At 41.9% G+C, this 16488-nt stretch overlaps 1 protein-coding gene across 1 annotated transcript in view; it reads left to right on the top strand.

Moving 5' to 3' along the window:
* The window catches only part of pard3ba (par-3 family cell polarity regulator beta a), a 263259-nt gene that overhangs the window by 95610 nt on the left and 151161 nt on the right, over positions 1-16488 (top strand). The window contains exons 4-5 of the mRNA XM_036562820.1: positions 3528-3631; positions 11633-11724. Of these exons, the coding sequence (XP_036418713.1) occupies positions 3528-3631; positions 11633-11724 (196 nt within the window). The remainder of the gene's footprint in view (positions 1-3527; positions 3632-11632; positions 11725-16488) is intronic.

Below are 16488 nucleotides of genomic sequence, written 5' to 3'. Positions count from 1 at the left end.
ATAAATGTAATAAGTTGCTGCCACAACGAACTGTTTCAGTTGTAACACTGTTTTTTGTTGCTTTCGGCCCATCATCAAGAGTCGAAAACTCTGGAAAAATGAAGAAAGGGAGGTTCCTGATGGTAGAAACTGTTCAGCACTGCTTTACCTCATCAACTTAAAAGATCTGCAAAAAAATTGACTCAGTAGTAGGCCGATCATTGCGGTCCACTTATCTTATTGAAGGGCCTGTGGGATTGATTTGGCAGGAGGCAGTCGATTTCAGAAATGATTGAGAGTTGACGGCGAAGAGATTGAGCGGTAAGTGCTGCAGGAAGTTTGCGTGCCCCTTTAGCGCTATTGCTTTTCACCTTCACTTTTCTGCCTTCAAGGGTATTGCTCTCTTTATAGCATGCACTGTTGAGTTACTGAGCAACATTTTCTTAGTCCTGCACTGTTCCTATGAAGAAACCTTCCACTTGTCAGCCTCTGTCAGCGCGACAAAGGAAAACGCGCACATCTTTTAACACGACGCAGGAGCCACTTCAGCCTAGCCTTGAGAAAACAACAGCAGTGCTTCATAGATAAGCTGTGGGAACAATCAGCAGAAGTAATGACACTGTGACCTTGCCGTTTTCGCCAGCATCCTCTTCAGCTGCCTTTCATTTACCCTTTTGGTGATTCTCACGGAAGGTCATGGATACCTTTCGAATGAAGGCTCAGCAGAAATTCTGTTGGATGACCAGCTATGTTGGTCTTACCACTGCCAAGTTTCTCTCTGGACACAAATAGATTCATATCACGTCAAGACAAACTGTTTATTGCAGAGACGTCGTGATTGGGGGTGCACCGGTACGTCTGTCACTGAAACGTTTCAGACGAAAATGGCCAAAAGTGGTACTTCCAGTTTTTGTCTGAAAGAGAAAAAAGGTCAAAGATTTTGGCAGAAACAGAGATTCAGCAGGACTTCAATGACATGTCAAAATCTGAAACTTAACAGATTGTTTAAATGATTTTAAAACAGCTTAAATATGCAGTTTTTTCAGTGCTCCCCTGCGCTGTTCAAACAATTTGAGCAGCAGCAGATCAACAGTGGAAAACAAGTTGACTGCGTGGATCTATTTCATGATTTCTTTGAGGGTCTTTATAATCTATATTCATGCCAAATATCAAAAGAGGGTGCAACGTTCAAGAACGTTCAAGGTTTGGTGACCCTTAAAACACAACATACTCCTCGATACTCAGAATAGAGCACAACAACAGAAGCAGAAAGTCCCTGCTAGCGTGCGAACGCCATCTGAAATGACAGAAACAATTGCAAATCACAAAGTGCAAAGAAAAATGAACAAATAATGAATTCATTGTCGTGACCAACTGTTCTCTGTTGTTGGGGATGATGGATTCCCTGGATTCTGTGTTAATTCAGATGCATAAAAAGTGTTTTGGTTTATATTTTTGTACCCATATTGATCCCGATACCGAAACTTGATTATTGGCTGATGCTGATACTGATGTGTTTAACTGAAGCATGTAACTTATCGCCATCATCATCAGTCCCTAGATGGGGCGATCTCATAACCAGTATGCTGCTGTGGGTGCCACAGGATTCCAAACTTGATTGACAGCGTTTTGCCATCTTTTATGATCCATAGCTAATGTTCTTGCTTGGTTGAGATCAAGCCGTTAGTTCTTTAGGTCTTCCTCGATTTGCTTGATCCACGTTTTCGTTGGCGCAGTGCGTTGGATTCTCCATTGCGTAGGTCACTGCCTCCAGAGAGGTTGGTACAGTATATGGTTTATGCCCCTTCAGCACACCTGTCCAAACCATCTCAGCCCACGCTGTTCCTCCTCAAACACTGTACTACCCTGCAGGAAGAAATACATATACAACAACCTGACTGATATAACTTCTTCAGCTTGTTCATGCACTTTTAGAATTATATTGAATTTATCGAAAGTTTCAAATGGACATGGCCTTAGATTACCTTACATAAGAGGAGGAGACCAACTATGGCCTGGCTTTCGAGTCTTATTAGAGTCTTAACTCCAATAAAAATGATCGTTTTTGGTTCAGCTGTACTTTGGATGCAGGACAATAGAACAGTTGCTGAAAATTCCTACTGTTTTCAAACTGTTAAATGCAGTTTCAGTGTTACGTCTGTCTTCTGACTGTTTAATGGCTTTTCTCGAGGCACTAGGATGTTTTAGATTTGACTGGGCGGCAATGACCCAATGCCTTTCTGTGGTTAGTGCCTATGCATTCATTTACTCTCTCACAAAAATTACAACTCTTCTCTGTTCTTGCCCTGCAATGGACTGGCGGGCTGTCCAGGCTGTATTCTGCCTTCCGCCCAATGACCGCTGGGATACACTCCAGCTCCCCCTGCGACCCAGAAGGATAAGCGGTTTAGAAAGTGTGTGTATTCTCTGTTCTTATATTAGCATTAGGCTACATGTGGCTACTGTTTTGTGGTGACCTATTTTACCTTGCTTTATGCCACATTGTGCTACAACAAAATCTGCAATATTTCAGGTACACAATCAGGTCGGATTTGTTTTTTTTCTCCGATATCATTTTCTGCTGTAATTCTGCCATTGTTGATACTGGGTATTGGATCGGTTGTGTCTCTACTTCATTGTCACATGGTTAGAGAAGTGGGTCTTTATTTGCATTTACTTTTTAGCACAGTTGACCAAAAGAGAAACAGACAAACATACACTATAGTCCCCATATGCCAAACACAAGGCCCGTGGGCCAGATCAGGCCTGCAACACAATCTTGTCTGGCCTGCAAAATTTTTAAATTTTATATTAACACTAGACTGTTTTACCCATTTCATAATGCACTGCACTACAGTCCCCAACATGCATTGCAATGGAACTAATGTACTAATTCAAGTACATAGGTAGGTTCAAAAAAGACTCCTGTGGGACTTTTTTTATATTTCACAGTTTTCATGTAATATTTCAAGGTCTACTGCAAGTACCTATATTTTGCTGTTGATGTTTTGCCACCCAGTTCAGATTACAGCAAAATGTCATTTAAAAATAAAATAAAAGAGATATGCTCTCTGATTTGTTGAGATTTTTTAATATGGGCCTTTCAGTGGTTGAGTTTGACACCCTTGCCATAGGGCAAACAAAGATATTAATAATATACAGTATTTTAGTAAGTTTGAAAGTTTGTTAGCAACAGTTTTATCCTTCTTTTCTTACTTATTTTTCAGGCTTCACCTGTTTTCCCCTCCAGGAAAAGTATAAGCACTTATTGATTTTTTTTGCTAAAGCTGTTTTGATCTTGAGCTGTGATATCTCTCCCGTATCTGGAGTTTGCCTCCCCGTGGTGAATTTGGCTCAGTTTGAAGGGTCTGTATGTGCGCTCATGGGTTTGAGAAGAACGACAGGGTGGACATGAACAAACGTTTAACCGGATCAATGAATCGATGCATTGAATGATGAAATGAACCGAAATGAGGTCAGTTTCTTACTCAGCTAATCAATGAAAACTCATTGCTAACTGTGCTTTTCTTCAATGTCTTCACCAACAGACACGCCTCTTCTGGTCAGAAGCAGCAGTGAGTCCATACTGTCGCCGCCCTTGGAGACTGGGATTCCTGAAGTGGACAACTACAGCAGCAGACCACAGACAATGGTCAGTGTTCGAGAACTGATCAGGAAATTAGATTTGTTTTCACAATGATTCAACTCTAGTTGAATCCTTTGGGAAATGATTCAGTGTATCATTTACGTTTGCATTTATGTTTTGTCCGAAAATGTATGTTTTTTCCCGGAAATGTATCCTAAGCCTAGTACAAATGGTCCTCGCAAATACAGTTATTTTGGCCAAATGATCACATACTTTCAAACGATTCAATCAGTTGTGATTGTGATTAATCCTATTTGCTTATTTGCTCAAATTAACACCTAAAAAAAGATTTAATTTTTAAAAGCATTATATATAGTTGTTATAGCTGTATGAGTGGACAAAGGCTCATCAGAACGTATTTATTAATTTCAATAATTTAGTAACATAATTTTCATCGTGTGAATGCATCGCATGAACCCGAACATAACAATCCAACCTCCAGTGTACAGTGAGAGTAACAGTGGCTGCACGTTCCAACCAAAGGATGTATGTATCGTACAGTCGCATGCAGAAGTTTGAACGCCCCTCCCCCACTCCTGGTCAAATTACATTACGAGTGTGTTCTCTATAGAGGATGTTTTATCTGACTTTCACTAAGAAAATCCAGGGGTGCCCAAACTTTTGCACACAACTGTATCGTATATAGGCTCTCAAAAAGGTCCTATGTAGAACCATCTAAAACACACTCCCCATCAATCTAAAGAACCTTTCACGATGCAAAGATCGCTTTAATCATGAAAAGGGTTCTTTGCGTGGTCATGGTTCTATACAGAACCAATTTCTTTACTAAAGAACCCCTGAAGAACCGTCTTTTTTATGATGCGTATGTAGAGTAAAATGTGCAGCATTTTCTGTGCAGCTTACGTGTCCTGGCGGTTAGTTGAGTTATGAAAATGCTACAGTAACGATGAAAAACACGTGGACGTGGAACTCATTCGCAGTCTGAAAGTTCGCCAGCAGGGAGCGCTGTTTGCACACAACTCACAAACATTTTCAGTAACTCTCTATTACTGTTATTAGTAACTAATCTATTAAAATGGCAGGTGAAGTAGTTGTCAAAAGATGTTGGGTTGCTTGATATTTTATATATGGCATTATTTAATATGTAGTTTTTTACAGGTTAAAACAGGTAATGTTAAGAAAGCTTATCACTGCTGTCGGAAGAAAACCATGTATCTCAATTTTTGTCATTTTTCAGTTTTTTGACGTTAAAATGCCTGTTGTCCTTTATATTGTATGTAAATTTCATGAAGAATGGACCCAAAGAAATGGCCCAAAATGACTTGGAAAAAACTCTGGTTCCAATGACTTCCATTAAAAGTGAAGCAGGTTTTTCCCTTTTCCTGTAAAGTTATCATTTTGGAGATACAAGGTTTTCTTCTTACGATACCGATATGCCCTAGACATAGAATATACAGTAGAAAGCAGGTCAAATCTGTAGCGGACCCCGTGTATCTGTTTTGAGGGGGCTGATGTAATTGATAATCATGATTTTTTAGCTAGAAAATACAGAGCATTAAAGGTGATTATAATATATTTTATAACATTCCAAAATTGATGGAATCGAATCAGTGCATCACGACTCATCAGTGCACCTCTAATGTCCCAGTAGACATCCATGTGGGTGTAAAACCAATATTCCTCTGGCCGACTGCTGTGGTCAGTCCATCTCCTGACCCCCCTAGAATACGATACCGGAGATTTTTGTATGTGTGTTATATTTGATAACGCTTGTGGTCTTTTGGGCACGCGTGGCGTTCTCCGCTAGATTGTGTTTGCTGTTCCTGGTGATATTTCCTTTTGCCCGCCACACCTGCGGCCCCTTCATAGCCTTTCTCACAATCCCTCATCCATTTCTCTCTCAGGTTTAATGTATTTATACGCTCCCTGTGGTCTGCTCTCATTTCTCTGGGTTTGTTCTTCATGTCTAGCTGGTACCCTGCACCTGTGCCAGAGGACACCACACAAGACTAGATGCTCAGCCAGTTATGACTTATTATGACTGTCATAGATGGATCACTCCCACACTCAAATTATTCATTAACGTGTAATGCAGAGGTTTGTCTGTTGAGATACCGGCATGACGTTTTTCATTCCTGCCTCCATTCTGAGGCTCTGACTCACCTCATAAAGTTCTTATCTTCAGTACCAAACTGTACCCTGCAGTACCTTGACTTCAGGGTGGTTTTGAATGCTGACTAGTGAAATGAAATGGTACTCAATTCTGACATGATTTGGCCTAAAACCATAAACGGCTGTTCATTCTAAGTGGTGGACTAGCCGTTTTTGGATGTTCGGGTGCTCCTGGTCAAATGACCTGTTTTGCTGATTTTCTAAGTCAGAATAAGTGGACACGTCATCTACAGAGGACGAACCTCTGCATATTTTAATGCACAATTACTGCTTATTTGATGAATAAATGGACATTTTGATGGAAAATACAACCCAAAATGTGACCTGTGCACTTTTTTTATATTTTATCTTTTATTTCCAATGTAAATTTAGCCAATACATAGAAATTGTGCACTAAAATAGCACAAAATTGCCACATTTATCTTTCTTACCAAGGAAACATATAATGTGACCAAACTTTTGAATTCCACTGTAAAATACACTGGATTTTAAGGCAACTCAATTCACTATTTTTTAGTTAGCTCAACTGAGTTTAGTCAAAATTCTCCTAACTCACATTTTAGTGATCTGTATTTAGTGTCTATATTAGTTCGAGATTTTAAGTTGAGCCCACTCAAAAAAATACCATATACTGTCTCCTTTTAAGCTGAATTTGAAGCTTTTTTTGTTTATTTGTTTGTTTTTTTGTTTATTTGTTTCCTCCCACCTTTAGGTTAGAACTCCCTTCTATCATATGATTTCCCCCAGGCTTCTAGTTAGTTTACCCAACTAACTATAGTAACACTTTAGATAAGCCTTCACAGATTTGTATGCAGTACTCGCCAACTGCATCAACCTCCCATGCAGGGGATGAGGCTGAAGTTGGCCTATTATTCAGACCTTCTGTTCCACCTCAAATGCTTCAGTAGAGACCATATTTGCCTCATTACATTGAACATGACAGCAAAGATCCGAATGCAGAGCATTCCCTGGACAAAAGAGACAGGGGAGTTTGACACTCGCTCAGGCCAAACTGCACTTCTATACAAAGAAGAGTGTTTGGAGATGAAAATCTCCTTGAATCAGTGAAAAGTAAAGGAGTGTCATCATAATTTACAAGTAGAACGAATCAGTAATTAATTCGGAGAGGGAGAGCAGAACAGTAGCCCTCTCTTGATGTTTATATCTTCTAGCTAGGTTTCTGAAAGCAGGCAAACCAACTAGCCGTTAGCCATGATATTAACTGTTATTAATGTCTTATGAAATTGTTTTAGGTGTGGAAAGGACAGCACTGTATTCTGAGATGTGGGCTGTAATGAGTATTTTGATCTTCTTTCAAGTCCAAGTCCCAAATTTACATTATACCACCAGTGCTAGGATGGCAAGGCTAGAACAGGCATCGTGTCACCATATGCCGCTCGCACAACGCCATTGGACAACTGAACGCGTTCGGAGGAAAACGCCAACCACTAGATCTGTTACGTCAGCTAACGGATGCCTGCGCTGACTAGCATAATGCTGGGTGATGGGGAGGAGATGGGGGGGTCATCCTACCCACCCAGACAGCGAGGCCAATTGTGCTCTCTTGGACTCCTGGCTGCGGAGGCTGTAGCATCATTAGGGATCAGACTCCCTCCCAAACCCCTTAGATGGTTGCGCCATGGTATATCATTACAATGCTTGGCGATGCTAGCAAACACTAAATGAACTTAATGCTAGGCACCATCATTTCAGGGCTTGCTTCGTGATGATGATCGGGAATGGGAGGCAGATCCAAAGAGTAACGAAAATTGCTTCAGTTGTTGTACTTACTTAGCTGCTAGATGTTGAGTGGGGGTGGACTAATGTACCTTCAAACAGTGGCTCTGGAAACCACCGGATGTTCTGAAATAAGGTCCACATGTATGGAACAATCCGTTTTTCTTTTAATGAAGTCTTTGTTCAGGCCTGATTTGTGCTGAAAAAGCCTGTGAGGCAACATTGATAAATTGCAAAAATAGGTGTGTCAGTGCAACATTTGTGTCTGCACTTTCATACAACTGAAATTATATTATTAATTATTAATAATTATTACCGAAAATCCAAAAAATGGCATGTTTGAACGGGACATCTCAGGAAAAGGCCACTAGCTATTGGCTACTTCAGATGGCAAAGCTTTAACATGATTTCAAATCTATCTTCACTTGTCATCCTGCCTTGAACAATGGACTCTACTGGTCATAGGTTTGGTCTCACTGTTTGATTCGCGCTGACCCGTGTATAAAACAACGCTAATATGATGCCATTTTCGAATTATTAAGAGGAGGCTTTGTGTTAGTGTTGTAGTCAGTATCGCCACCACTGTAAAGAACAATCAACCATTTCACATCAAACCACTCTTTGTTTACATCTCAACCATTTCATTATGCAGAATTTTTGAAAGATCTGTGGATTTTCAAACTTCCATACAAATCAAACTGAATTGAAGTAAAATGTCTAAAAGAATGCAGCAGAGATTCAATCAGGTGTGGATGTTGTCAAACCCGAGCCCTTCTTTTTCTCTCTGTCTCTTCCTCTCTATCTCCCTCACCGAGGCAGCATGAAAGCGAAATTAGCCGTAATTAAGGTCAGCGGGCCCATAAACATTCCCTTCTTGCTTGATCTTTAATTAATGTTTAATTGATTTTCATGCTAGGCTGAGATTGGAGGGCACTCAAATGAGCCGTCATAAAAGAAGCTCTTATTTCATTAAAGCTGTTCAGGTGTAAGCACTTTCCACCTACCCATCTCCCTAACTCTCTCTCTCTCTCTCTCTCCCTCTCCCTCTCTTTTTCTCTTTCTCCCTCCATACACACTCAACCACCCACATTCCTAACCCTGTTCAGAAGGGATACTAACTTGGATGAGACTAGAGGTCACCAAAACATTCAGTGGTTTGCTTTGTCTCCTGTATTAACATAGCTAAATGTGCTAATGTAGATGTTTCTAATAAAATGGCCAGTGACAGTAAGTCGAACATAGGTGCTTCTAATAAAGTGAGTGGAAGTACAAGGTGGGTGTTTTTAATTAAGTGGCCAGTGAGTGGAAGTTTGAGGTAGGTGTTTCTAATAAAGCGGCCAGTGAGTGGATGTACAAGGTAGGTGTTTCTAATAAAGTGGCCAGTAGGTATCTACCTTTTACTTCCACTCACTGACCACCTTATTAAAAACACCTGCCTAGAATTTTCACCTACTGGCCACTTTATTAGAAACACCTACATTGTACATCCACTCACTGGCCACTTTATTAGAAACACCTATCTCAAATGTTTCTAATAAAGTGGCCAGTTAGTGGAAGAACAAGGTATGTGTTTCTAATAAAGTGGCCAGTGAGTGGAAGGTGCTACTAATTGAGTTTTTTTTTTATTTAGCATGTATTTATTTAGTCATACTCCTTTTGGCCCTTAAACTTTGCCCTCTGATCTGCTGTTTCAAGCTATAATGGTCAAGGAAATAAATACTTGTTTGTAACAGTTAATTTTACATGACGCTGCTCTAAACTGCCTGCCTGAGGGGAGGAGCCGGTACTTCTGATGTAACACACGGACAGAATCTAAAGCAATTTCCTCGGCCTGGTTAATGATGGGCTTTTCAAAGACAGCCTGGAGTGAGTTGCTGTGCTTAGCGCCAGTTATTTTCAGTGATGACTGGTCTGACTGTTAATATCGCCAAACCAGACGGAGATGCCAAAGCACATTTGGTTTGATTTGAATCAAATTGATTACTTCATCCACAATAGTGTATCAGCTGTTTCACAAGCTTCAGCTGTTCTGGTGTGGAATCATGGAGAGCACAAGCTCTAGCAGATGTCTACAGCGGTCTGGGTGATCTTATTACAGGCACAACCTCAATCACATCCTCCATTCTGCCAAATAATGGGGAATAGTCTTAGTCTTAATGTCTGTTTTCTAGCTAATCCAAAAACATTCAGCCTGAAACTCTGAAGACCAGCATATAACTCTGAAGGCACCAATCAGGCATAACTTTATGACCACCTCCTTGTTTCTACAATCATTGTCCATTTTATCAGCTCCACTTACTACATAGGTGCACTTTGTAGTTCTACAGTTACAGACTGTAGTCCATCTGTTTCTCTGCATACTTTGTTAGCCCCTTTTACCCTGTTCTTCAGTGGTCAGGACCCCCATGGACCCTAACAGAGTGGATCATTCTCAGCACTGCAGTAACACTGACGTGGTGGTGGTGTGTTAGTGTGTGTTGTGCTGGTCTGAGTGGATCAGACACAGCAGTGCTGCTGGAGTTTTTAGAAAAAGGGAGGTAGTCATAATGTTATGCCTGATTGGTGTACGAAGAGACTTGTTCATTTGTGGCAAGTCCAGTTGACCATTTGCATAATAATTATTGACATGCCTCTCAGCCAATCACAGCCTCTTAGTACTACATCCTCTGTCAAGTGAAGGAACAGAGTTACAGGGCTGGAAGCATATAATTGTCTAAAATGTCTTTGTATGCTGTAGTATTAATATCACCCTTCACTGGAAATAAGTGGGCCAAACCCTGAAAAACAGCCCCAGCTCATTATCCCTCCTCCACCAAACTTCACTGTTAGCACTGTGCATTCCAGTACGTAGCTTCTCCTGACATCCACCAAACCCAGATTCATGCATCAGACTTCCAGATATTGTAATGGAATTCATCACTTCAGAGACCACGTTTGCACTGCTTTAGAGCCCAGTGGGGTCGTGCTTTACACCACTCCAGCCGACGCTTGGCATTGCCCATAGTGATCTTAGGCTTGTGTGCAGCTGATTGGGCATGGAAACCCATTTCATGCAGCCCCTGACACACAGTTTTTCTTCTAGATGGTTTACATGCATCTACAGTTGACCAGGGCAGATTAGCCGGGGCAGAAATTTCACTTGTGGCAAAGGCAGCATCCTGTGACAAAGTCGCTGAGCTCTTCAGGACACTCTATTGTACCTCCAGTGTTTGTCTATGGAGACTGCATGGCTATGTGCTTGACTTTATACACGTGTTAGCAATGAGCGTGTCTGAAATCAATAACTAAGAGAGATGTCCACATACTTCTGGCCATATAGTGTATGTCTGCTTGCATTAGCCCTCCAGTGTGGCACTTCCTCCGTGACCTATGTTATATCCATGATTTTCAATATTTATAAATAGTGTTCAGCAAAGTTGCACTTGTTTTTTTTTTTCTATTAATTCCCAAAGTCTTCTGTACTGCTAGCCAGAGATACAACCGTACAAATATCTCTTTGCCCCCCCCACCTCTCACTACCCCCCTCCCCACCTCTCACTACCCCCCTCCCCATTCTCATTTGAGCTGAGTGCACTTAAATATGAAAACACAGCAAGGATGCACAATAACAATAGCTCCACCACCAGCAGTAGCATGTGGCCTAGCGGGGGGATAATCGCGTGGTGGTTAATCTAGGTCACTTTTTGTGTGAGAGTGGGGGTCCCATGTGTGGTGGGTGGGGGATACGTAGTCTGTCAGGCCATCCTTAGTAGCAGCTTTGCAGTGACAGTGACCGCACCTTGTTTGTTTTTTTTTTCTGAATTCGTTTGCTAGTTTGTGACTTGCTACTTTCTCTTTCGTGGTTCACCCTTGGGCAGCACTTCTTTGTGGCCTGGGCCATTAGAAAGAGAGAGAGCAAGAGAGTGAGAGAGTGAGAGAGAGAGGGTAACGGCCAGAGCGAATGACAGCGTATTTGGGAGCCGCTGACTGGGACAACCAAATACATGCAGTTACAGCCGCTAATTGCGCTGTTCGTTCTTGCTATGTTTGATATCCAGTTTTGTTTAATGGCCACTATGGCTAGCTTGGGTTCTTTTTGAATCGGCGTCTTCAGCTGAAGCTTCAGTGACGTGAACCGGACCGTATTTGTTTTAACAGGGAGCCGGCCATGTGCTGACCGTGAAAGGTGGAAGCATGGACAGACTGAAGGATGACATCCCACCATCCAGGGCAGGCCAGTTCTCCACCAGGTAAGAGTGTGCATTGTGTGTTGTAGGAGTGCAAAGATTAGCTGACAATTATGCAAGAAAAGTCAACACACTGACGTGTCGTTTGTTTAAAAAGCAAAAGCGCAAAGTAACGTTCACATGATCGGCCATTCTGACAACTTGCAATACCCTACAGGAAGCGTAGGGGGCCATGTGGCTCCTTTTGTATTGTCGTACCTTGAAAGGAGAAATTGTTGCATGAACAAAACTGTCCCATTTCGAAGACTCCTTCATATGCGGACGAGAAATGTGTCCTTCTTTTCCAGTGGCAACAAAGGATCCAACGGGAGCATCCTTCGCCAGCCAACATATCTCGAGGTTCATTGTGTGCCGGGAGGATTCGAGAACATGGCGGCATCAACAGAGAAGCGAGCGGCAGCTGAAGAGACACTTTTAAATATAAGCGTTAGGTTTAAACTGAGGCGAATGGCTAACCATACAAATCTAAAAAAAAAAATAAACAAAAATAAGACAAAAGCAGTGTTTGGTGGCGCAACCGTAAGGGCGGGAACAGCGGTGCTGTGAGGCAAATACGCCGTAGTGCAGACCATCTCATTTCGGTTCAGCTTTCATGGGTCTGAGCAGCCTACGCAGGACACACCTTCATAGACTGCGTCCTTCAACGGACGCAGTCTATGAAGGTGTGTCCTGCGTAGGCTGAACTGAAATGAGATGGTCTGCTCTATGGCGGATTTCAGTTTGCGTCACTGCTTTTCGCACCCTTACCGCTAAAGATGGAGCCAGAAACTTTGATTCTGTTTTTTTTTGTTTATTATTTTTTCATTCATAAGAGATGGAGATGCTTCTCTCTGTCTGCTCCTTGTTCTCTCAAACAAAACGAAACATTAGCATAAGTTTTGTTTTAGACCACATTGTTTTTTGAACATTTGTATTGTAGGTATTTGCCTTTTAAACCCAAAACATACTTTTAAAAGTGTCTCCTCAGCCGCCGTTCGCTTCTCTGTCGATGCCGCCATGTTCTCGAATCCTCGCCGGCACGCAATGAACCTTGGAGTGCGTTGGCTGGCAAAGGATTAGCCCATTGGATCCTTTGTTGCCATGGAAAAGAAGGACACATTTCTCGGCCGCATATGAAGGAGCCTTCGAAATGGGACAGCCTAGTCGCGCCGTTGTGACGCAATCCGCCTTCAAAATGCGGCCTTCGAAGTACGCAGCCCCTGAATTGGGACGCAGCTTTTAAATGATGGTGCTAATGCTTTGAACACCATGAGGCCTAATGGTTTGAATAATCAAATAGTATTCGATAGATTAGTCAATTATAGAAATAACCTTTAATTGACTCTGGCTGAAGTGACAGATTTAACCATTGACACATCTCTTGTTAACCTGCTCACTCGTCTCCTACAGTGGTGTCATAAAAGACTAGGAAATCCCCTTCTAATGATGAATCTCAGAGGTTGGAACTTTTGAACAACTACAACTGCTTTGGGGTGAATTTTTGGGGGCGTCGTCTTTGGCAAATGCCGACTGAAACCAGAAATCTAATTTTGCTGCTTGAAAGATGATTGAACGACAGAAACGACACGTGAGATGAGGAGAACAGCAAGCTAAAAGCTACAGTTGGCAAGCTAGTGACCAGGCTATCTGGATACCTTACCTCAGTTTTGCTCGTTTTCTTTGGCACTTCTTTAATTGAGTTGTGTGGAACACAGACACAAGCAAACAAGAAGTTCTCGCCTGCTGTGAGATTAAATTGGATGCTTGTTTTCTTCCTGGAGCTTTTGCTGTCAGATTAAGACTGTTTTGGGATATGTGTCTTTGAAACACGTCATGTTTTGTGCAAGCGGGGTTTCCCAGTCGCTCACTTTTTCAATTTCAGCTTAGTAACTTGTACAAAGGTGGAGCAATTGTATCACTATGGGGAGATTGGGAAACCCTAAAATACCAGCAAGTAAGCATTATGTGTTGTTTAATCCTAAATTATATCTTCCCTGTATTATAATATATGCAAATTTTGTGAAGTATACTTAAAGGTCAAGACATTTATCAGTGCATCACATTCATTCATGAGCAGTGAAAAGTGTCTTATAAGGTGTCTTAGTAAAGTATTGGGCCGTCATATCACTCACGTGCCCTCGTCAGTGCTCAGAGCTTGAGCACTGTCTTTACACTGCCTCTCGTTGGGGCTTGGGCACTGTCTTCATGCCACTCTGGGCTTAGGGCTAGGGCAGCGTTGGGGCTTAGGGCTAGGGCACCGTCGGGGCTTGGGGCTAGGGCACTGTCGGGGCTTGGGGCTAGGGCACCGTCGGGGCTTGGGGCTAGGGCACTGTCGGCGCTTGGGGCTAGGGCACCATCCTCATGCCGCTTCTTGTGGCTCTCATCAGGACATGGGTACCATCTTCTCATCGCCTCTCATTGCTTTTGTCGGGGCTCGGGCACCGTCCTTATGCCACCTCTTGCAGCTCTCAACAGTGCTCAAGCCTCTAGCATGCCTCTTGCAGCTTCAGGGCTCGGGCACCGCCACATTCTGTTTAAATGCTAGATTTATCACTGTGAATTATATACCGTCAGACACTTGAATTAACATAACAGCAGCCTTGATGAGGCACATCACATTTACTATGACGACTCTGCATTAAAGAATGTCCTCCATTCTCCTCGAATCTAAAATTCTCTCAGCTCTTCCCAATCAGGAGTTGCTCCAACTGGCTGTTTTAGCTGCACTGTTGAGTGAGCAGTAAGCAGCGAGTCTTTCTTTATCCTCCCTGTGGGTGATTCATTAGCTTAGCCAACTTAGTGCTAGAAAACTCCACACTCTCTGATTTCTCTCCAGTTCGTGAAGGCCCAGCCCACTTCTTTCCTGTCAGTCCTCTTTGCTAGCAAACCATGTATGTTGGCTGACTGCTTTGTTGAAGACTGTCAAGTTCAGTGATTGTAAATCTTGTAAGTCTTCAGTTAGCACCCTTAGCAAAGCTAGGTCAACCATGACATTTCCTAGCCACTGAAAGGAATGCATGGGAAAAGATCTGGTTTCATAAATAGTGAGGGGGCACTATGAAGTTGAAGCCCACCCCACTCACATACTTACAAACTCTGTGTGGCAGTAGCTAATTTTAATGCACAAGAGTTGCATAGCTAGACAGTGGTGATGGTATTCAAGTTAGCGCTAACCGAATGGAATCTTCTCATCGGCTGACTTGCGTCTCATTTCTTATTTTCAGTGGTTTCATTATCTCCAACAAATTTCTTTGTCTCTCCAACATAGTATTCTGCCAGCAAGTATGTGTCAAATTCAGAATTAAAAAAAAACAAAAACAAAAAAAACTTTATGGTAGCTTATACCCCACCAATTAGCAATTAGCACCAATAAGCAATTGGTAATAAATCATTACACTATGTCTTGCCACATTTCGTTGTTAAGTAATGTCATATAGACTTGCTTATGTGGTTTCTTACACTGGGTAACATACAGTTATCTATAAAAAATGGACAAAAGTAGTTTTATAGCTAAAAACTGTAGTAGAAAAGTAGTTAGGCTAGGCTAGAAAAACACGATGAAGAATGAGAAACAGGAAAACAAACAGACCGACTGACTTTAAACACAAAAAAACTGGAATGAAGCATCAACTGACTTGATGTAACATCAATACCATGTGAAAACTAAGGTACGCAAAGAGATATAGGCATAGACAAGACACGGGTGAAGGTAATAATAACGACTGGGTCTATTTGAGATTTCTTAACAACTTCACACAGTTTTAGGTAAGTGTGTTTGGTTGAGGCATGCAATTAGCACAATTCTTAGTCCTGAACATAAGATTCCATTACTTGTAAGCTACATTAGCCTTGTTGCTCCAGTGCGAAACCAAAGAAGCAAATGAATAAGAGCGGAAATTGTGAAACTGAGAAACTGTAAACTCTGGTGTTCAGTATGAATCAACCCAGTTAAATCTTCTGACCCACATACTACAAAAGGACGAAAACGGCAGAATCCAGAATCGATAGCTTTAATGTCGATGTTGCCCCATATGCGATGCAAATACTTTGTGTATTACACACTTTATCATCCTGGCAGGTGTCATGAGATCTGTGGTTGTTGCCATGGCCACAGAACTCTGAGTGGGTGTGTGGGTGCGCCGCGATCCCTCCGGAGGCGCTGTCGTTCTTATCGCGGGTCATATGACCTCCTCTTCTCCCTGAGAGATGGATGCAGTTATCTCTTTCTCCTCTCTTCACTGGCTCCGTCAATCAGCATTAGCGACACACACACACACACACACACACACCCACACACACACACACAAACATGCCTACCTCATTTAACGGCTGAGCTGGTCGCAGTTCACTTCAGCATTCTACATTACTTTATCTGAAGCCATTTAAGAAGGTGTTGCTTCCTTTTTTTTTCACCTTACTCTCACCACGACACTGTTTGGCGGGTTTCCTCTTGAGAATCAAAATAGTCTGATTACTAAGGTAAAAATTTTGTAATTTGTGTCTGATACCAATTTGAAGGAGCAAAAAATTCTAATAATTGATATACAGTCTTCTTTGAATATGTTGGAATGGCAAGGCCAGGCCTTTTGTTTTTGCTGTGCACTGAAAACATTTGGGTTTGAGATTAAAGATGAATATGAAACCAAACATCAGAATTTCAGTGTTTGTTTCTTGATATTTACATCTAAATGTTTTCAACAAGTTCAAATATGGCACCTTTTGTTTAAACCTAGCCGTTTTACAAGTGAGAAAACTATTGGAATGTGTTGCCCAAGTGTGCCCTGTTAG

Source organism: Colossoma macropomum, unplaced genomic scaffold, assembly GCF_904425465.1.
Source record: "Colossoma macropomum unplaced genomic scaffold, Colossoma_macropomum, whole genome shotgun sequence".
Classification (NCBI taxonomy): domain Eukaryota; kingdom Metazoa; phylum Chordata; class Actinopteri; order Characiformes; family Serrasalmidae; genus Colossoma; species Colossoma macropomum.
Note: the sequence above shows the minus strand (reverse complement) of the source record. Positions and strands in the feature narration are given on the sequence as shown.